Source organism: Leopardus geoffroyi, chromosome A1 (genome assembly GCF_018350155.1).
Source record: "Leopardus geoffroyi isolate Oge1 chromosome A1, O.geoffroyi_Oge1_pat1.0, whole genome shotgun sequence".
NCBI lineage: Eukaryota > Metazoa > Chordata > Mammalia > Carnivora > Felidae > Leopardus > Leopardus geoffroyi.
This window is the reverse complement of record NC_059326.1, coordinates 185088928-185112120: the sequence shown is the minus strand read 5'-3', so window position 1 is coordinate 185112120 and position 23193 is coordinate 185088928. Positions and strand designations below refer to the sequence as shown.

General features: G+C 37.5%; 1 protein-coding gene and 1 long non-coding RNA gene across 3 annotated transcripts; one reads left to right on the top strand and one right to left on the bottom strand.

Annotated features, from left to right (window-relative positions):
• Nucleotides 1-4554: 4554 nt before the first annotated feature.
• Nucleotides 4555-22714, top strand: MAT2B (methionine adenosyltransferase 2B). 2 transcript variants are annotated; one of them, XM_045502574.1, is made up of 7 exons: nucleotides 4555-4729; nucleotides 13431-13625; nucleotides 15945-16059; nucleotides 16248-16400; nucleotides 19295-19488; nucleotides 21069-21182; nucleotides 21789-22714. In XM_045502574.1, exons 1-7 carry the CDS (start codon nucleotides 4700-4702, stop codon nucleotides 21957-21959), a joined length of 972 nt encoding a protein of 323 aa, XP_045358530.1. In that variant the 5' UTR covers nucleotides 4555-4699; the 3' UTR covers nucleotides 21960-22714. The 2 variants fall into 2 exon arrangements, with proteins under 2 accessions (XP_045358530.1, XP_045358524.1); XM_045502568.1 differs by lacking the exon at nucleotides 4555-4729 and adding an exon at nucleotides 6978-7154.
• Nucleotides 4883-7397, bottom strand: LOC123611083. The gene is made up of 3 exons (XR_006718424.1): nucleotides 7244-7397; nucleotides 5570-6744; nucleotides 4883-5347 (listed from the first exon to the last, which is right to left on the bottom strand). It is a non-coding gene; the product is annotated as an uncharacterized LOC123611083 (long non-coding RNA).
• Nucleotides 22715-23193: the final 479 nt, after the last annotated feature.

The following is a 23193-nucleotide window of genomic DNA, read 5'->3' as shown; positions in this document are numbered from 1 at the left end:
GTGCTGACAGCATGAGCCTGCTTGGGATTCTCTCTCACCCACTCTTTCCGCCCCTCCCCTGCTCTCTCTCTCTCTAAATAAATAAATAAAATTAAAAATAAATAAAAATTAAAATGGAGGAGTGGGGAGGTAAGAGGAGGTTATAAAACAGAAGCAACAAAAACCCTTGCTCTTGCCCTTGGGGTATCATTCATTATAATTTAGAGATCTATTTCTTAAACTTGAAAAAAGTGTGCATATCCTATCAAGGAAAAAGTCTTACATTTTTTAGGTCCTAATGAGTTTAAAAATTTAAATACTGTCCATTTAGTTCATCATTTGTACTGTAACAGAACTCAAGGGGTGGAAATGGAACACAATCCAAAGAAGCCTTGAAAGCAAAGAACTTTTTGTTACTTGTTACAAGTTAGGAGGGGGTTGGGGGTGGATAGCTCTCAAAGCATTATCTCCCTATGGGGTTAGTACAGGAAGCATCTATTCAGTGTATTAGGGGGCAGTGGCAGGGAGCTTGCATGTGCATTAAGGAACATATATGCATATTCTATTACTTAGGTACTCTGGTTCAATTGCACATGCCTAGCACATCAACATGTTAGAACATACATTGTATGTTCAAAAACTGGTGGAAAACCCCACCCATTGGAGGAGATCTTAGTATTATAATGAGCTAAAGGTAACTTCAGGACAGCTCAGGGGGAATTATGTGTTCCAAATTCGTTCAAAATGGCTCATACAAGGGGTTCCAGGCAAAACACCTACCCAGGTGTCTGCTTGGCAGGAACTACTGGTCCTGCAAAACAAAACACATTTTGTGCCTCCCCCCACCCCCTTCTGCTGATAGCTTGCATCCTAGAGAACACTACCAATGCAATGGTTAACACTACCTCAAACTAGTATCCTGGATATTGTTGACTGAATCTAAGGGTGTGACCCAAATGCCCAAAATATGACTGTGATATTGTTTTGAAATTGAGGTATAAATTACATATAGTAATACAGTGAAATGAACAGCTCTTAATTCTTTTTTTAAATTCTATTGCAACTTATTTTATTTTTAAACATTTTTATTATTAATTTTTAAAATATTCTATACAGCCAATATAGAGCTTGAATTCAGGACCCTAAGATCAGAGTCACATGCTCTACCAACTGAGCCAGCCAGCCAGCCTCCCCCATATCATAATTCTTATAGTTTGATAAGCATATTGAAGATATAAAACTATCAAGATAGAGGCGCCTGGGTGGCTCAGTCGGTTGAGCATCTGACTTCGGCTCAGGTCATGATCTCACAGTTTGTGAGTTCGAGCCCCACATCAGGCTCTGTGCTGTCAGCTCAGAGCCTGGAGCCTGCTTCAGATTCTGTGTCTCCTTCTGTCTCTCTGCCCCTCCCCCACTTGTGCTCAATCTCTGTCTCTCAAAAATAAATAAATGAAAAAAAAAATTTAAGCTATCAAGATATAAAATGTAAAAAAAAAAAAGATATAAAATATTTCCATTATTTGGGAAAGTTCATTTATGGCCTTTGCAATCAATCCCTACCTTTCCCCCCAAGCTAGTTTCTTTTACCATAGATTAGTTTCAACTGGTTTTAGAATTTCACATATATGGAATCATACTCTCTTGCGTCTAGCTGCCTTAACTCAGCATCATGATTTTGAGTTTCATTCATACAGTTCGTTTCTTTGTATAGCTAAGTAAGATACCAGTACTATGAATATACCATAATCTACTTATCCATTCATCTATTAATGGATATTTGAGCTGTTTCCAATTTTAGGTTGTTTTGAATTCAGCTGCCATGAATATTCTTGCACAAGTCTTTATGTACATATGCTTTAATTTCTCCTGGGTGATCATCTAGAAACAGAATTACTAAATTAGGGGTTCAACTTTATAATAAATTATGAGTTTTCTAAAGCGGTTGTATCATTTGATACTCCGACTAGCAATAAATGAGCAATCTAGTTGCTGAAAATGCTTGTTAGCATCCGATATTATCAGTCTTTTAAATTTTAACCATTCCATTAGGTATGTAACAGTATTGTAACCAAACTAACATAAATTCAATCCTTGGTAAGTCACAGGTAAGAGCTACACCCCAGGTGGAGTTGTCACACACAGTAAACTTTATTTGCAGCACATAAGGAGATCACAGGGAATAGCTTCCAAAGCCATGAGTCCCTGAGCAAGGGTGAATGGATTCCTTTTATTCAGGGTTAGGATGCAAGTAGAAAGGGGAACCTCATCAGCATATGTAGAAGCAGGCATAAGATTGTGCATGCGCCTTAAGGAAACATGCCTATACGTGTGTTCTGTGAATGAGTCTTGTTCCCCGCTACCGCCCCCCCCCCCCGCCCCCCCGCCCCTGCCGGGTGGAGATTTTAGTATTATAATGAGGTAAAGGTAACTGTCAGTCAGCCCACAGATCACTCAATGGTCCATTTCCACAGGCATGAGTCGGGGGTTGAGCTCAAACTTGTCTGGAGGTCTGGGCCAGCAGATTCTTTGCCCTACCATTTGATACTGCTTGAGGGGTAGTTGCAGTTTCGGGATACTCTGTTCTTCAGGTCTTTTGCCTGAGTTAAGAGATAAACTGGAAAGAAGAGCTTAAGGGAAAATGTGGGACAAAGGTCGGTGGGTATAAGCAGGTAAGTAGTAAAGGTCAGGTCTTGGGGTCTAGCCGGTGACAGTATTTCAGTATGATTTTAGTTTGCATTTCCCATATGCTGAGCATCTTTTTATGCAATTATTGACCAATTTTCTGTCTTTGTTAAGTATGTGTTCAAAGCGTGTCCTTTTTTTAAGTTTATTTATTTGGGGGGGGGGCGGGGAGAGAATTCTAAGCAGGCTCCACACTGTCAGCGCAGAGCCCCACGTGGGGCCTGAACCCACGAACCGTGAGTGAGATCGTGACCTGAGCCGAAACCAAGAGTTGGACACTCAACCGACTGAGCCACCCAAGGTGTCCCAAAATTGTGTTCATTTTTTAAATGATTTAAAAAAAAAAAACAATTGAGTTGTAGTGTTGTCAATAACCAACCTCTGTGTTTCGGATCCAAAATCTAACATGAAGACAGCGTTTGGAATAAAAAGGAACAATAGCTTTATTGCTTTGCAGGGTAAAAGCAGCTGCAGCAGGCCATGGCTTTCAAAAACCGCAAGCCCCCTTCCTGCCCACCCCCTCTGCAGACAAAGAGGCTGGGGGATTTTATAGAGAAATAGAGGATCTAGCCAGTTTAGACATGAATTGTGTATGTGTTTTCAGGGTGGAACTAAGTTCCTGAAACAAAAGGCTAAGAAGGGAAGGTTTACTGAATGGAGGAGGGAAGGAAGGTTGGAGGAAGAGAGGGAAGGGGTTACTCAGTTTAAAATCAAGCTTTGCTGAAGCATTCGTGCAGCCATTTTGATTTTTGTTCAGCTTTATGCGTTTTTAAAATAAGTTACTTAAGTAATCTCTACACCCAATGTGGGGCTTGAACTCACAACCCCAGATCTAGAGTCATGCCCCTCTAACTCAGCCAGCCAGGTGCCCCTCAACTTCATGCTTTCAAGCAGTTTCAACAGGTGTACTTTAAATATTCTGACTAGAAATCCTGTTCAGATATATGCACCAAGATTTTTTTCCCTCAGTTTGTGATTTGCCTATTTGTTAATATTGTCTTTTGATGGGTACAAGTTCTTTTATTTTGATAAATTTTAATTTATCAATTTTAAGAAATTGTATAGTCCTCCATTACTTATAGACCTTCTGCATGTCTCATAGTTTACTACGTGCTGTGTGCCCTAAGTGTGTAGAATATAACGAGTTAATATAGAGTTAGCTCTATCTAAATGGCAATTTTTTTTATTGTTGTTAAATTGTTACAGAACCATAGTCCAGAACAATGGTTCAAATTTAACTGAGCATATTAATTGTCCTTGAAATAGTTAAAAATAAGGTTATTGGACTTAACTCCTACAGAATGACTTAGTTTCATAGGTTCTGGGGTACAGACAGGTTTGGGAATTGCTGATCTAGAAGTCCTTAATGCCTGGCCAAACTTAAAGCTACTCAATCTACCATTTTCTCGGTCAGAAGGCAGATCAGTGTTAATAGAAATGACCTGCTGCATTTTAATTGTCGGGAGCTGTTACCACCAGTGCCTTTTAATGTCCTTTGAAATAGTTAATGAGGAGACACCGGGAGGAAAAACACTGAAAAACTTTACAAAGATTCTGTTGTAATAACCATAATGTGTAACTGAATAAAATATTTCAGAATAGGAATCAATCAATTGCATGATCTGCCTTCTTTCCATCTGTGAGCTCTTGCTTTTCTTCTTCCAGAGAAAATTGCAACAAGTATTCACAGGAAGTTTTTTTTTGCTTCTTTGTTTCTTCTTTAAAAAAAAAAAAAAACAACAAAACAACACTGGTTCTCCTAATGGTTTTGTAATGGACCTTAACTTGGCAGGCAATTAAACATGAAACTTCTCATTGGGTATTTTCAAGACTGCCAGGGGGAATCAGCTGCCAGTTTACTGCAATGTGGAAAACTGCATGAGATTCTGGGATTGGAATCAAAATGCTAATTTAAAAGGTCGAGTGAAGCTGAAGCTCACGTTTTTCCGTGCCTGCGCTCTCTTCAGGCAGAACAAAGACCCAGGCAGAAGAGGCAGAGACTCATCCCAAGTCTGTTTTCCTGAGATATTTTGGAATCATGCCTGAAATGCCGGAGGACATGGACCAGGTAAGAGCCACATATTCAAGAAATGAAGCATTCTGGAGTTAGTTTCTTTTAAAAGCATCCCAGTGAATGGTGAAAACCAAAAAGGTGTGTTAAAAGAAGAAAAAAGAAACGGGGTGTCATTCATTTCTTTAAAACATGTAACTTTGGAACATGGAAGAATAAACCAAGTTTAATTATTGACCCTGGGAACCAGGTTATGGAGAGCTCAGCTAAGACTCATTAATTGACAAAAATTAAATGCAAAACAGAACAGCAGCTTCATTTACCACATTAAATGCAATGATGTAGGTGAAGGTTCTATGTAACTAAGGATTTTATCTGTAATTGTGTGCTCCAGCCTTTCTTTGTCTTAGCATGAACTGAATCTGCTAACATAACTTTTAGCTCCAGGCTGCTCTCTTTAAATTTATAGACTTAGCCACCACACGAACTTGGATATTGTCTACAACAATGGCAATTTTGTTCACAAAGAAACTTTCATCTTTAAAGAGAATGATAAAAAACTATGCATGAACATATACCTTTAGAACTATATGCAAATTTTACCTGGGAGCTATCAGACCAGGTTCTCAAAAGTAGGTGAGAAAACTCTTGTTCCTAACTCTACACAAGGCTGCTCTGCAAAAAAAAAAAAAAAAAAAAAAAAAAAAAAAAAAAATTAATATGCAATGAAATCTTATTCACATTGAACACTTACTTTTTTTATTAATAGAAAAATTAGGTTGCATCGCAACGTTGTATCTAGAAATTAAAAAAAAAAACCAAAAATCTCCCAGTTTTTAAAGGAGGAGGATTAGGAGGATCTTAAATTTGCCTCTCCTACCTCCCACCCATACTCACCTTTCTCTTTGTCTGCAGATTGTGAATGTTTAATGCTGGGACAGTCCTCTCAAGGACTGTCTGAATAATGCTAAACTATTAAGGGTAGCAGCTTGCATAAAAATAAAACTCCGAAAACGAGGGGCCTCAGGTTCTCTTCCCCCACCGTTCCAAAAAAAAAAAAAAAGACTGTTAACACGAATAAAGAAATGAGTTCTTGTTGGGGGGTTGGGCAGAAAGGAAATTCACGGGGCTCAGACAAAGAAAAACTTTCAAAAGGCTGCTTAGTCTTTGGCTCTAAAGTAAACTAAAGGGATTATGAAAAGAAGCCCTTTTAAGAAAAATCCAAGCATCGGTCACACTTGTGAGCGACTTTTCAGTTTTGGTATCGTGTATGTCTGAATAAGAACACTCGGATTGGAGCGATGAAACGTTGGCGAACCCTACAGGGTCTATGGCGGGTTTTTTCCTGAGTAAATTTCGCAGGCATTCCAACTGATAGGCATTTTGCTGTTTTGAGCTAGGAAGGAAACCAGTTGCCTGAGAGGTCGTTCTCAACACTTAGAGCTGTTGTTTCTGATTTGTTACTTTTAAGAAGTCATACAGGTGGTGGAAGGTCCAGACATTACTCTGTCTCTTGGTTTCGTCCTTAATTTACGATGGTTACGGAGGCCAGGCTGGCGTAGCCTGACGGGGCAGTTCCTAATGTGATGCTTTTCAAAGGTGGTCGGTGGGGTTTTGACTCTTGTTAAATCCACTAAAATGTAGAGTCCCTGGTTTTATATTACCGCAGATTTTCATTCTGTAAATACAGGTAAAGTCCGAGAATCTGCGTTTTGAAGAGGCACCCAAGTTATTCCTCCCCTTACCCTCCTCTTTTTAACTAGTTAAAAAGTTTGATTTATTTGGAATTTGACACATACTACATTTTAGCATCCCAGAACGACAAATGGGTTGTTGAGGTTGTTAATGATTCAGATGCCAGGACTTGTATTTTTATTCTTCGTCTTTCTAAATCTCTGTAAAAAACATTCCTAATGCTGTACGTCCACGGTGCTCCCTCCTTCCCTTCTTTCCTAAACACACCCCATGGCTTTAAAATGTTTTCTCCTACTAAACGTATTTTATGCTGTTGATTCCCATGCACTGCGCAGTCTGCAAACTTGAAGCCTCAGGCGATCCAATTTAATCCTTCCCTAGTCAAGAAGAGAGACGAAGAGAGAAAATAGTACATAAAATAAACAATCTTCCCCAAAACAAAACTTGTATTCATTGCCTAAGGCCAAGGCCTTTGTTTTGTGTATCCCTTTAAGAGTTGGGGGTGGGCTGGCTGCGTACAGGACGCTGCCCGGCCCCTTTCGGAGGCATTCACGGAATGTGGCCAATCATCGGGCGCGGCCTTGGCGGCGGAAGCCGGAAGCAGTGAACAGGGTGTCGGCCCGGACCTAGGGAGGCGGGCCGAGGGCAAGGAAGCTGCGGCCCGTGGCGATCCTGGGCTGGAGGAAGTGGCGGTCGCTGCGGCTGCGGCGCAAAGACGGCGGGCATGGTGGGGCGAGAGAAGGAGCTCTCTATCCACTTTGTTCCCGGGAGCTGCCGGCTAGTGGAGGTGAGGGAGTCGACCTGGGCGTCTCTTGCAACCGGGAGTGCAGAGGGGGACGAGCCAGGTCGAGGGGGAGGGAGAGTTGGGTGGTTTACCTTGCGCATCCTGCAGCAGTCCTAGCCCCCAGCCCTGAGTCGTCTCAGCACCTCCTTCCTCGCTCCGGGAGGAGAGGGCGGCGCCACCGAGTTTGTTTACCTCGGCGCACACCCGTTTGTGTTTGCTCTTCCAGTCCTGCAGCGGGAGAGGAGTAGGTCTGGTTTCACTTTCTTGTCTTCTGTCTCCCCTCCCAGCAACGAAGAGGCGTTTTTCTGAGCTGTTTCGATTTTGGTTTTACCTTTCTGAATTTCTTTTTCATTCTTTGTTCATATCCCTCGATCCTACCAGTTCTTATGTCTGAGAAAGTAGGGGAAAGTAGCTTTTCAGAAATAGCAGTTTTAGAGATGACAACTTACTGAACTTTTAAGTTTTGTGCAAGGCACTGTATTATGCACTTTACATATATTATTTAATCGTCATAACTATGAGAGGATTTTTGCTCCATTTTACAGATGAGAAAATTGAGGCTTGTAGGGTGAGTCCTTGGCCCAAGTTCATTAAGTAGGCTTGGAACCGACAAATCTCTTTCACTTTCTCGGGCTTTGAACCGCTACAGAGATTGCATAAAGGAAGGTTGTTACGGTGGGAGAGCTATCCCAGGTATTGCGCTTCCTCCATTCTCTCTCATATTTCATTACAAGCCTCCCCACATTCAATCCACAGAACTGCTAGAATTTATCTAGCAGTGGGGATAAAAAGAAATGTTAATGCCTAGACTAATGTCTTATGAAAATAAGAGACGGTATGGGAGGTGGCTGTTTTTGATAATGCAGAATTTTTATGCTTTCAAGATACAGCATAGTTAGTGTTTCTAATCACTTTGGGATTTGGGAGGTTAAGTTAAATTTACGTGTTGTTCCTATGTGCTCCTAAAAGTACTGAACACATAACGTTACATATTGTTTACATATATATGCATACGTGTATGTAAAGCTTAATCTTTTTTTCACAGTGAGAGTTCTGTAGACTAATGAAAATAGGTTTTCAATAGGTTTTCATGATTTCCTTTATTAAAAGTGATACAGCCTAAATCTTTTTTTTTAATTGTTTTTTTTTATTTGAATGTAATCTGTACAGCCATCAGGGCCCTCTAACTCACAGCACCAGATTCAGATTGTATGCTGTACAGACTCAGCCAGCTAGGTGTCCCCACGCTAAATCTTGACACGTATTTGCTGCTCTCTCAAAACATACAGAATTAAAATTCACTTGTGAGAATGAGGACTGCCTTGCATATTGTGTTGGAGAAGACAACTGTACTGGTACCTGTTTACACCGTCTTGTAGGATAGTAATAGGGTAACAGTAGGAGTTAGACCAGTGTTGCCTAGGTACTCAGGGGATCTTGAGTTAAGTCTTGAGTCCGGTACAGTCTACTCAAAAGATCTGCCTCCAGGGGAATGTTGTATGAGGATCAGTGGGGGGGGGGGTGGGGGATGGGAAACTGCCAAATTGAAAAGGTTCCAAATAGCAAATATTATGTTTACCACTAAAACTTAAGAAGATCTCTACTTAGATGTTAGTCTTTTGCTAAGACATTTTTAGTGGAAGTTAATGCAAGTATGCTAAAGTGGAAATAATTGTCCCAGAGTACTGTGGCCATTTGGAAAGATTCATTTATCTCATTACCTATAGTTTGTTATCACTTGATTAGGTAGCATAATAAAAGTGGTAGTTCTGCATTTATTTATATGCATTTAACTTTTCAAAGAATTTTCTGATGTCTATAAATCTGGTCACTTGAAGTTCTGAACTTGTAAACTAGTTTATGCAGAGTGTGGCAAGTATATTCAGAATAACAAAGTGATGTTTGATACTTTACACATAAGATAATAAAAATTAAGAAAGTAGATTTTTCAGGCAGATCATTTTTTTGAGCTGTTTATTGTGGTTTTGGGTTAACTAGAAAACTTTTTATTCTTCATTCTGAGTTCCTTGAAGTGCATGGACATTTCTGTGTTTAGCAGGACTAAAATATTTTATGGCGTAACAGTCCAAAATAATTTTTTTCAGGAATATTTCTTTTCTTTTGAAAATAAAGTAATCAAAACTGCTTTTAAAAAGCTTCAGGTAGATTTCTGATAGAGAAAGTCAAAAATAGAAGAGCTATTTTTGTTAGGCATCTTTTAATTTCAGAGTGAGGCATATTTTATTTGCTAACAACCAACAAATTTGCAGTCCAAATGAAAAACCTTGTCTTGGCTCTTACACTGGTGACAGAAGGTGCTCATTGAGTCTCTAGAAAGAACTCTGTGAAGAGGAAAAATTACTTTAAGTAAATGAAGCTCCTTTCACTCCTTTCAGACTCCGTCTACTCTGTGTTGAGGATAATGTGGAAAATGTTAAAATTGTATGAGGAGCCTTAGTCATCTTGTCCAAATGAGGAATTCGATCAATAGAGATTTCAGTAACTTCCCAATACCATATTTTGTGGCAGAACAGTTAAAATTTAATCATTATGAAGTCAAATAGAAGGTCAAAGGATTAAGACGCAACTCTGTATATATTTGGCTTGGACCATAGAAGCAAGAAGCAAGTTCTGGTCCCAACCTTTCCCGTTTTCCATACAACCTTTAACATTTCTAGGCTTCAGATTCCTCAGTTTGGAAATACTTACCCTACATGTTTAACAAGGTTATCTTATGATCAAAAGGTATGATATAGGCTTACATAACACTCAATAGTTTTCAAATACAAGATAGTACAGTATCATTTTTGTTTTAGGAAATGCTTGCACTTCAGATCTCTGCTATTTTAATAAAGAAAATTCTTGAGCATTGACATCTGACCACTAGGTACCATGGACTGTTTTTCATATTTTCTTCTAGGGACCATACAAGTTACCCCAGAGGATAAGGATATAAGGTGGTATTTTTTCCTCATAACCTCATCCCTTTTTTGAAGTTAAGTGTATTGAATTCCCAAAGAGCCTTGCTGTGCTTGTAATTTAATACTACTATATTGCATCAAATCCAAGATGTACTTGATTACAATATCATCTGGGTTCTTGTTTTAAGATGCACTAAAAAGCAAAAACACTGCAAGTCTAGGACAATAATAAGATGCATCTCTATTTCATTCATTTAACAGGGATGTTAAAATGAGGAAAAAGTGTGTTTCACAGAATCAATGCAGTATGCAGAGATCTGAATTCATTGTTTAATAACCTTTGTGGAATGCGTGATGCTTGTTGTTTGACTTTTTGTTGTTTTTCTTTTTTCACGGGGGAAGAGAGAAGGAAAGTTTGTTGTTGCTTTTAGAAAGATGACAATTTTTGGCTTGTTTGAATAAGATAAATTTATCTTTAGGAAAACCTTGGATTTTCCCTGGAGTTCAAGATTACATTTCTCAAAGTACAGTTCCCAAATCACCATCATCAGCACGTTCCTGAGAACTTGTTAGAAATGTAAATTATCAGGATTTACCTCAGATATACTGGATCTGAAAGCCTCACTCATGATTCTTATCTATAGTAAAGCCTAAAAACCACTAACCTAAGAACTGTTCTATATTCCTTTGCTTCTATAAAGTGAAGTACTAAAGAGTGAGAAACTCTGAAGAAACCAAATTATAGCCACTTTATAATTTCCCAGGGATCTTTATGGTATTTATTCTGTGTAAATGGTTTTCTGATTGTATCTACTAGACTTGGCATGTTTTATCTTCTTAACAATTCAGTCTTTGTAGAGCTGTTTTTGTGCCAAAATTCAAAGAAAATATTTTGTTGGCTGAAATCCTTGTTTTCATGGATCAGTTGGCTTAGAGCCAAGTTTTACACTAGAGAGCCTAGATGAATTTCACTTCAACTTTTAAAATGTTTTGAAGTTGGTTGCACTAAGGAAAAAATATCTTCAAGAATTTACCTTTTGTACTGTTTCTGTCTGCCCTTTCATTTCAGGTTTTTCCTATGGTATAAATAGATAATTTTGGTGGCCTTTTTTTTTAAACTATAGTGCCAAGTTATTCTGCTGACATAAGGGCTAAAAAAGAAAGATCTTTAGTTATTATATGCTTGTTTAAAGTTTTTGACAGCTCAGAATAGATGACTATAACAGCACTTGAAATAAGAAGACCTCAAATTGATAAAACTGTAAGAAATTTTTTTTTTTAAGTAGGCTCAACGTCCAACATGGGCTTGAACTCACAACCCTGAGATCAAGAGTTGCATGCCGTACCAACCGAGCCAGCTGGGTACCCCTAATAAAACTTTGTTGGTGTTTGTTTGTTTATTTATTTATTTATAATTTTTTTTTAATGTTTATTTGTTTTCGAGAGAGAGAGAGTACGAGCAGGAGAGGGGCAGAGAAAGAGAGACAGATGCACAGAATCAGAAGCTGGCTCCAAGCTCTGATCTGTCAGCACAGAGCCCTACGTGAGGCTCGAACCCACGAACCATGAGATCATGACCCGAGCCGAAGTCTGACGCCTATCCAACTGAGCCACCCAGGCGCCCCTGTTTTTGTTTTTTTAAATAGTAAATGTTGATTTTATTCAAGAGTCTGGGAAATTTGATGTTACATGTCTTGGGAAGAAGGGAAGTTTTTTAAACTGCTTTGGAAACAACTTATTTTCTAGATAGTTCCTTTTAATTTCATTGTGTAAGGAATTTTTTCTTTCACAATAGCAACACCGATCAATTTAAAATATTTTAGTTTTTTTTTTTTCTCATCTGTGTTAATTTTTTTGTCCTTTTGTCTGTTAGGTTGTTTTTTTTAATTTTTTTTTTAATGTTTTATTTATTTTTGAGACAGAAAGTGACAGAGCATGAGCAGGGGAGGGGCAGAGAGAGAGGGAGACACAGAATCCAAATCAGGCTCCAGGCTCTGAGCTGTCAGCACAGAGCCCGACCTGGGGCTCGAACTCACAAACCACAAGATCATGACCTGACCCAAAGTCAGACGCTCAACCGACTGAGCCACCCAGGCGTGCCCGTGTTAGTTTTTTTTTTTTTTTTTTTTTTTTATATTTTTGAGTGGGAGAGAGTGTGTGAACACAAGTGGGGGAGGGGCGCAGAGAGGGGGACAGAGCATCTGAAGCAGGTTCTGCACCCACAGCACAGAGCCAGATGTGGGACTTGAACTCAGGAGCCACAAGATCATGACCTGAAACTCAGCCACTCAGGTGTCCCTGTCCTTTTATGTTAGTTTTAACAGGTCTGTGAAGATAAATTTAGAGTTAACTCAGGAACATTTACTGATTAAATTTAGAAATGGTTTAATTTAAACCATTGGTTAAAATTGAATATTTGGTTTGGTTAAACTCAGAATATTATTACTATTAAGACCACATTTTTTTTTCCTCCACATAAATGCCTGTGACATGTGAATTCCTTAACTCAGACCTATCAAAATATGATAAATCAATGAAATGTGAAAGAAAAGTTGAGGTTACAAACTGAAGACCAAAAAATGTCAACTTTTGAGTATATTGTTGAATACAGCCAAATAGTTCATCAGGCCATAAAAAATAAGTAAGCTTCAAACTAATTGTGCATTTTATAAACTGGAGGATGTAATTAAAATTGCTGTTTGTTCATTTTGACATCACTCATCATTAAAATAAGATTTTCCATTATTAACATAAGAAATCAGGGTACCTAGCTGGCTCATTAGGTAGAACATGTGAATCTGGATCTTGTTGTTGTAAGTTCGAGCCTCACCTTGGGTCTAGAGATTACTTAAAATACTTTTTAAGTTTATTTGTCTTCAGAGATAGAAAGAGTGTGCTCATGCAAGCAGGGGAAGGACAGAAAGAGAGAATCCCAAGCAGGCTCTACCCTAAGTGCAGAGCCCAGTGCGGGGCTCAAACCCACAAACTGTGATACCATGACCTGAGCTGAAATCAAGGGTCAGGCAGTTAACTGAGCCATCCAGGTGCCCCCAAAATAAAATCTTTATTTATTTATTTTTTTTTCAAAAAGGCGGGGGGGGGGTTGGAATTTAATTGACTAGGTATATCCTTACAGTATCATTTTGGGTTCTTTTTCATGGATAGGATTAATAAAACTTTTAATAAGTGATATAATTATTGATGCAGTTTGATTTTTATTCTAACTTAAGAGTTGTCTAATAGATGTAGGACATGAAGCTAACTTCTCAGACTCAAAGTATTTAGTGAACAATGATGATGACTGATTTATTAGAATATTTTCAAAGTGAGTAATCTTTATCCTTCTTCACTTTTTTAGGAGGAAGTTAACCTCCCCAGTAGGCGGGTTTTGATTACTGGTGCCACTGGGCTTCTGGGCAGAGCTGTGTATAAAGAATTTAAGCAGAATAATTGGCATGCCTTTGGCTGTGGTTTTAGAAGAGCAAGACCAAAATTTGAACAGGTTAATCTTTTGGATTCTGAAGCGGTTCATCACATCATTCATGATTTTCAGGTATGGTTGAGTCTGTTTATTTTAGCACATACATAAACTATGTTAAGAATTGTCTGGATGATTTAGAAATTGTTCTTTTCTCAAGGAAAATACTGTACTTAAGCTGGAACCTACTAAGCAGCAATAATATACAGTTGACCCTTGAACAATGCAGGGTTTAGGAATGCTGACTCCTGCACAATTGAAAATCTGTATAACAGGGGCACCTGGGTGGCTCAGTTGGTTAAGTGTCCAACTTTGGCTCAGGTCATGATCTCACAGCTCGTGAGTTCGAGCCCCATGTTGGGCTCTGTGCTGACAGCTCAGAGCCTGGAGCCTGCTTCCCATTCTGTTTCTCCCTCTCCCTCTGCTCCTCCCCTGCTCACTCTCTCTGTCTTTCAATAATAACTAAACGTTTAAAAAAAAAAAAAAAAAGAAAGAAAGAAAATCTATGTAACATTTTACTTCCCCCAAACTTAACTGCTAATAGCCTACTATTGACTGGAAGCCTTACTGATAACTCAGTTGATTACACATATTTTGTACATTATATGTGTTATATACTGTATTCTTACAATAAAGTAAACTAGGGAGAAGAAAATATTACTGAGTAAATCATAAGGAAAAGAAAATACATTTAAAACACAGTACTGTATTTATAAACAACAACAAAAAAATCAGCATATAAGTGGATCCATGCAATTCAAATCCATGTTCAAAGGTCAATTGTGTAGTGCACTTTTTTTTTTATAAGCATGCAAAGTATATGTAGTCCTTGAAAAGATTAGGTTGAAACATAGGTTGACAAAAGTTGGAAATATGAGCATTTTATAAAAAGCTTATGTTTGTGAAGTACTCTTGTTAAGTACCACTTTCTATGCAAATGCTTTTTTAATATTATCTGTAAACCTTACAGCACTGCAAAATCGATACTATCATTTCCATTTTAGAGGTGAAAAAAGCTCAGAGAGGTTAAATAACTCTTAACCATTGCCATAGAAAAGTTACGAAAAAATTTAGGTTCTATTCTACGTCTGATCAAATTGAGAGTTAAAGTTCTTTTCAGAAGTATGGTCCAAGAGACACTCGCATCAGAATCACTTGGGGAACTTGTTCTTTAGGTGTGTCTCACTTCCAGAGGTTTTAATTCAGTAAGTCTATGGTGGGGACCAGGACATCTTAAGAAGCACCCTGGATTATGCATATTGAAGTTTTAAAACAACTCCAAAGGTCATGGTTCCTCTAACAGTTGTTGAGGAAGGAGATCATTTGGTATGTTTGTACATGAGCCCTGTGTGTCAGTGGTTTTACCAAATCTTAACCTTGGTTCACCTTCTCTGGGAAGTAGATGCCCCATGCATTCCTCAATCTTTAATTAAAAACATAATGTTTTTTTTTTTTTTTTTTTAAATAAGTTCTAGAGAGCGCCTAGATGGTTCAGTTGGTTAAGCATCTGACTCTTGATTTCATCTCAGGTCCTGATTTCAGGGTTCATGAGTTCAAGCCTCCGAGTCAGTGTCTGTGCTGCACGGAGCCTACTTGGAATTCTCTGTCTCCGTCTGTCTATCTGCCCCTGTCCCTCCCCTGCACCTTCATATTTTCCCTCTCCGTCTCCCTCTCCCAAAATAAACATTAAAAAAAAAAAAAAAAAAAAAAATAGTAAGCTCTAGGCCCAATGTGGGGCTTGAACTCACAAACCCAACAAAATCAAAAGTTGCATGCTCTACCCACTGAGCTAACCAGGCACCCCCCCATTCTATCTGAAATAGAATTGTACTGAAATAGTTTCCTTACATATCTTTTTTTGTTGTTTTCTACTAGATTATGAAATCCCTTTTCCTTGCACAGTGTTTAGTATATAGCTGACATACTAAGTGATGAACTGGGAATTTAGTTTTTGTGAGTAGTTGACATTTGTTAAGTAGTCTAAGAGATTTGAGTTTATGAATTTAATTTGAAATTTGTATTCTCCCTTTAATGTAGATTTATTAAGTATTAAGGTCATATTAATTACATTAATGTTAGCTCTTTTCTCCGACCCGCATTAGAGGACAAAGCTTATTTTGATTGAGAAATAATAGTTATTGACACTGATTTTGGTTTTCCTCGGGATTACTAAATTGCTCTTTGCTTTTCAGGGCCTATATGTATGTTAAGGAAGTTCGAAACTTGAAAAAGGAAAGCATGACAAAACTACAATAAAAATCACAGCGATTCTTTAGTTGAAGGAATGTTGATTTAACACACTTTTTTTTTTATGAATTGAGTTACTGTTGGAAGGTTGTAGCTCCCCTGTTTTATTCCTTATGGTTTAAAAATACATCAATGTTTAACTTCCAGCCCCATGTCATAGTGCATTGTGCAGCAGAGAGAAGGCCAGATGTTGTCGAAAATCAGCCAGATGCTGCTTCGCAACTTAATGTGGATGCTTCTGGGAATTTAGCAAAGGAAGCAGGTAATGATGACTTTTTAAAGTCTTCATGAAATATTAAATAATTGCTGAGTTTATAAAGATTAAAGTTTTGTAGATTGCTTATAAGAGGTTTGTTTTATATATGATGAATAGCTGTTATGAATACCAGTACAGAGTAATGTTGTGTAATAATTTAATAGATGATTTTTTTTCATGTCTTTCTTTTTTAGCTTTAATTGGAGCATTTCTAATCTACATTAGCTCAGATTATGTATTTGATGGAACAAATCCACCTTACAGAGAGGAAGATGTACCAAGTCCCCTAAATCTGTATGGCAAAACAAAATTAGAAGGAGAAAAGGCTGTCCTAGAGAACAATTTAGGTAAGACACAATTTCTTTAGCCTCTGATTGCTTTGAGGAAATGATATGACATCTATACAAACATGTTTTTTAGGGCGCCTAGGTGGCTCAGTCGGTTGGGTGGCCGACTTCAGTTCAGGTTCTGATCCCATAGCCCGTGGGTTCAAGCCCTGCGTCGGGCTCTATGCTGACAACTCAGAGCCTGGAGCCTGCTTCAGATTCTGTGTCTCCCTCTCTCTGCCCCTCCCCCACTCAGTCTGTCTCTGTCTTTCAAAAATGAATAAATGTTCAAAAATAGGTAAATAAATAAAATATTTAAAAAAACAAAGATGTTTTTTAAATTTTGAAAAAATTGAGCATAAATCATTGGAGAAAGAGAAGGTAGTTAATAAAAAAGAAAAATAAGAATTTTAGAAATCATGAAGAATTTATGAATTTTTCCAGACTTTCCAGTAACTATATACATAAATGTCATTTTATAGGGGCACCTCGTGGCTCAGTCCATAGAACATGTGACTCTTGATCTTGGGATTGTGAGTTCAAGCCCCACATTAGGCGTAGAACTTACTTAAAAAAAATACATTGTATAAAGAAAAGAAGTCTTAATAGTATAAATATTTGTAACCTACTTTGAAAAAACAGGTCAGTATCATTTCTCCTAGATTGAGGTATTTGGGTTTTTTGTATGGTTTTTATTTTTATTATTTATTTTATTTTATTTATTAAAAAAATTTTTTTTAGTATTTATTTTTGAGAGAGAGAGAGCATGAACGGGGAGGGGCAGAGAGAGAGGAAGACAGGATACGAAGCAGGTTCCAGGCTCTGAGCTGTCAGCACAGCTGACATTATTTTTATTTTTTTATTTTAGAGTTGGGGAGAGAGGCAGAAAGAGAGAGAGAGAATCTCTTTTTTTTCTTAATGTTTATTCATTTTTGAGAGAGACAGAGCATGAGTTGGGGGAGGGTCAGAGAGAGAGAGACACGGAATTTGAAGCAGGCTTCAGGCTCCAAGCTGTCAGCACAGAACCTGACTTGAAGACCCGTGGGGCTTGAACCCAGGAACTGTGAGATCATGATCTGAGCTGAAGTTGGATGCTTAACCAACCACCCTCTTCCTTTTCAGGGCCTACATATATGGTAAGGAAGTTTGAAACTTGAAAAAGGGAAGCACGAAAAACTACATTAAAAATTACACACATATATATTTATATATATTACAAATGTGATATATTTTATATATATTTGTATATATTTTATAATGAAAACTACATTAATTACAAATACATATTTATGGATATTTTTATATATTTACATATATGTGTGGAGAGAGAGAGGGAGAGAGAGGGAGAGAATGAATATGAATCATAAGCAGGCTCCAAGCTCCAAGCTCAGCACAGAGGGTTGATCCCATGACCCCAAGATTGTGACCTGAGCTGAAATCAGAAGTTGGACGCTCAACCCGCAAGCACCCCTTTAGGATTTTAAAAGAAGTCAAGAGCAGAAGTTCTTTTATAACGCTGCCTCAGAGAAGCACCAGATGTGGTTAGGTATGGAAGCAATTTTTGTGAATTTTTAAAAATGTATGGGTTTTGTTTTATAACCTGGTTCTCCCCCCATATTTGTATTTTAGTACATAGTGAATCATCTCTGGGTTATCTTTTTCCTATCAATGGCTGTATAGTACTTGATGTAATTCCTTGCACTGCCCTAGACTGTACTGTCTTTGAGAAGCATCCTCTAATATAGATTTCCAGGATATATATATTTTTTAATATTCTAAATTATCATGCAGGAATCATCCTTGAATGCATTTCTATACACAGTTATCCAATATGTTGATTTAATTAAAAATACTTTGTGGGGTGCCTGGATGGCTCAGTTGGTTAAGCTTCCGACTTCTGCTCAAGTCATGATCTCCTGGTTCGTGGGTTTGAGCCCCGTGTTGGGCTCTCTGCTGTCAGTGTGGATCCTGCTCTGGATCCTCTGTCTCCCTCTCTCTCTGCCCCTTCCCACTTGTGACCTCTGTCTCAAAAATAAAATAAATATTTGAAAAAAAAATAGTTTGTTAATTTTCAGTTAAGGTGTTAATTATCCAGTCTGTTGTGACAGCTCATTAGGGACCAACATAAAATCTAAATATATCATAATTCCTTACTCAGTGGTTTCAAGAATTGAAATTCAAGAATTGGTTGAATTCTACCCCAGAATAGTTTATGCCATTTATCTTTTAACAAGAATGTTCTTACATAATTACAATGTAGTTATCACACTCAGGAAATGTAACATTAATATAATGTTATACTATACATATTGTTTATATAGGAATTTTCCCACTTGTCCTAATAATGGCCTTCAATGCATTTTATTTCTTATTTTTTTATTCTTTAATAAGTCAAAGATCACTTACTGTGTTTAGTTGTCATGACCAGTTGAATTTCTTCATTACTAGGATTGTTGAAAATAACATATAAAAATACCCCAAATGACAGAGACCTTTAAAAACTCAGTATTACATATGGGGCACCTGGGTGGCTCAGTCCGTTGAGCGTCTGACTTCGGCTCAGGTCATGATCTCATGGTCTGTGAGTTCGAGCCCTGCGTCGGGCTCTGTGCTGACAGGTCGGAGCCTGGAGCCTGCTTCCCCTTCTCTTTCTCCCTGTGTCTCTGCCCCTCCCCTCCTCATGCTCTGTCTCTCTGTCAAAAACAAATAAACATTTAAAAAAATTAAAAAGAAAGTATCACATTTATTAAATGGGCCTTATTACAGAGAAGCCATATGTCATTTTGGTACATTGCAAGTTTCCTACAATCTAGTTTAAATCCTCATACTTTCATTTTATATCAGGACTTAAGATAAGAACCAGTCAGCTTTAAAAGATTTTTTTAAAGATTATTTTTTTTTTAATTAATTCGTAGGAGCTGCTGTTTTGAGAATTCCTGTTTTGTATGGAGAAGTCGAAAAGCTTGACGAAAGTGCTGTGACTGTTATGTTTGATAAAGTGCAGTTCAGTAACAAGTCTGCAAACATGGACCACTGGCAGCAGAGGTTCCCCACACACGTCAAAGATGTAGCCACTGTGTGTCGCCAGTTAGCAGAAAAGAGGATGCTGGTGAGAATCTTGGGAAGGAAGAATTTCTGATTTCCACCATTGAGTGAAAGTCACAGTGCTTTTGCTTTCTTTGCTAATATTTCTTTCTTTTTAAAGTGATGGAAAATCATTGAGGTTTTTTTTTTTTTTTTTTTTTTTTTTTAAGTTTATATGTTTATTTTGGGAGAGAGATCGCATGCGCACAAGTGAAGGGGCAGAGAGAGAGAGAGAATCCCAAGCAGGCTTTGCACCGCCAGTGCAGAGCCGGATGTGGAGCTTAAAATCACGAACTTCGAGATCATGACCTGAGCCAAAGTTGGATGCTTAACTGCCTGAGCCACCCAGGCGCCCCTTAAATAATAGTTTTTAATTAATAATATAAAGAAACAACTGCAAGTTTTTATTTAAAATGTTTAGAACGACAAAGAGACCAAACAAAAGTGGTTTGCAGTAGTAGGCTATATTTATAAATAGTAAAAATATTATGCTCTTGTGTTTGAATTGATTCTCATATACTATGGACCCTGTCTGTCATTCTTTTATTGCAAGATGACTAGAAACTTGTATTTTTTCTTTGGATGACAAAATAATCTAATGTCTTTAAGACGTTACTCTGTTTGGGGTACCTGACTGGCTCATTCTGTAGAGCGTGTGACTTTTGATCTCAGGGTTGTGAGTTTGAGTTCAATGTTAGGTGTGGAGATTACTTAAAAATTGAATCTTTAAAAAAAAAAATTATTTTGTTTAAGATCTGTGTAGTGCCAAAGAAGAATGAATCTACATAGGAATTTATAATTTCAGCCTTTTTAAGAATGATTTGTAGGGGCGCCTGGGTGGCGCAGTTGGTTAAGCGTCCGACTTCAGCCAGGTCATGATCTCGCGGTCCATGAGTTCGAGCCCCGCGTCGGGCTCTGGGCTGATGGCTCAGAGCCTGGAGCCTGTTTCCGATTCTGTGTCTCCCTCTCTCTCTGCCCCTCCCCTGTTCATGCTCTGTCTCTCTCTGTCCCAAAAATAAATAAACGTTGAAAAAAAAAAAAAAAAAAGAATGATTTGTAATATTTTTAGATATTAGAATAGGAATTAGTTTTAGACATGAAAAAGTTGGAACTAAATAGAGTATTCATGGAAAGATGAGACTGATTTATTTTAGAATAGTAATAAGTTTGTCTGTAGTTTTTTAACACATAAAAATGTGTATTTTAAATATGTACTATACTAGTATTTAATGATGTTATGACTAATTACCTCAAAATGATTCTTAACAGTTTTGGTTTTAGCTTCTTAGAATAATTAGAAATACTCATTAAATGGGCCTGTTTCCATAAAAATCTGTAATCATTTTTAGGATTCCCACTAAATAAAATTGGAGTCATTTATATTTTTATTTAAAAAAATTCTTAAGCCTAAATTCAAGAAATTACTTCTCATGTTTAGCTGGGTATATTTATAGGAATTTGATTTTAGATACCTTGTGGAGAGCATTCCAGAAAGGAGGGATGTGTTTCAATTCTTGGACCTGTTAAATTAGCTTTTCTGTCACACCTACCATTCCGCTCAGCTGAAAAAGTTGATCCTATTTTGAATTCTTGTGTCTTTATTAGGATCCATCAATTAAAGGAACCTTTCACTGGTCTGGCAATGAGCAGATGACTAAGTATGAAATGGCGTGTGCAATCGCAGATGCTTTCAATCTCCCCAGCAGTCACTTAAGACCTGTAAGTACATGGCATTTTGTTTTGTTTTGTTTTGTTTTATTTATTTTATTTAAAAAATGGTTTTTTTAGTGCTTATTCACTTTTGAGAGAGCATGAGCAGGGGAGGGACAGAGATAGGACGCAGAATCCAAAGCAGGCTCCAGGCTCTGAGCGCTCAGCACAGAGCCCGTTGGGGGCTCGAGCTCATTAACGGTGAGATCAGGAACTGAGCCGAAGTTGGACGCTCAACTGACTGAGCCACCCAGTACGTGGCATTTTAAAACCTCACTTGTTGAAAGCCCAGATCTGTCACGATAGTATGTATTGTTGATACAATTTTTCTTGTTGCTTTAAAAATATTGAAGGACTTTATTTTCTAGTACTAATTAAAGTTCACTTTGTGTGTTTGCTGGTGGTTTATATTGTTACTTATCTCTAAATCATCATGTACGAGGAAGCCCATGAGTACTGGTGAAGTTTATAGAAAAAAGTATTGTCTTAATTGTTTATTTGTATATTTTTCCAGGAATCAGACAGATTTGCAGTAAGGACAGAGTCAAATAGAGAATATAAAAACATGGGCTTTTTACTTATTTCAAATATTTTTGTTTCTATTTTTCTTTAAAGATAACTGACAGTCCTGTCTTAGGAGCACAACGTCCAAGAAATGCTCAGCTTGACTGCTCCAAATTAGAGACCTTGGGCATTGGCCAGCGAACACCATTTCGAATTGGAATCAAAGAATCACTCTGGCCTTTCCTCATTGACAAGAGATGGAGACAAACGGTCTTTCATTAGTGTATGTGCAGTTTGCTTTTTTTTTTTTTAATTGAGAAGTACAGTATGTGGCACTTTTTAAAGAAAAAAGGAAATAGTTTTGTATGAGTGCTCTTTAATTGTGACTCATGATCTTTCAGGTAAATGATGCTCTTGCACTAGTGAAATTGTCTAAAGAAACTAAGGGCAATAATGCCTCATTCGAAGTAATGATTTTTCTGTTTATCATTTTGTTTATTCTGGCTTAACTTTGAGTATAGTAAATTATGATTCTTAAATATTTACGAGCCAGGATGAGACGGATCTACTGTAGACTTTTTCTTGGATGAAATGCATTGTTCATTCCTATAACCTCTACATTTTCAGGACTTTTGCAACTGTCGACCCTTTTATGTTTTAAAGTGTGTTAAGTAGTATGAAAATCATTGGTGTTCATTATTTGCATTGCTTGAGCTCTGATCAAAATGTTTGAAGAAAGAAACTTTATTTTTGCAACCTAAGTGCAGTTTTTAAGCTTGAGATGTTTCAACAAGTTATGTGTAATTGGAACTCCTGCAGCTTGATGCCTCCTGCTTTTGTAGCAGTGTATGGTGAGCACTTGACAGAGAGACTATGTGTGAATGTGTATGTATTTTTTTAATATGTGTAAAACTGTCCTTTTCACTCCATGTCACTAAGTGATATTTCATATCTGTGGTTATACTAATAAACATGGGCCTTGTAAGTCTTCGGGGCCATTCACGAATAATAATAAACATGTACTGCTGGCATGGTAATGCTTAGTTTTCTTTTATTTACTTTTTAAATGTAAGGACTGCACATCTACACTCATTGTTATTTTGTTGCTTGCATTTTTAAAAATTACGTTCTCGTGTTAAATCTGATTCAGATAAGAAAATATAGTTACTATGGAAGTTTATAAACCAATAATGAACACTGGTGAACTCACCACTTGAGATGCAGAATGTTACAGATATTGTATCTACTTTTGCCAACTGATTGTTTTTTAACTAAACATAACTATGTAATCTTGCTACATATTTACATAGAATGTTCCTTCTGAGGAATACAGAGTATTTGAATGTATTATCTATACTAAGTAGTATTCAGGTGACCTTAGCCTCAAGGATATTTTTTGTCCTTAATAAGGATTCAGAATGGTGGAGTGACTTGTAAATGCCTTGACTTCACCTCCAGAGTCAGTGCAAACCCTGGTTTAGATTTTCTGATTTCGCTTCTAGAATATCCTTTCCCT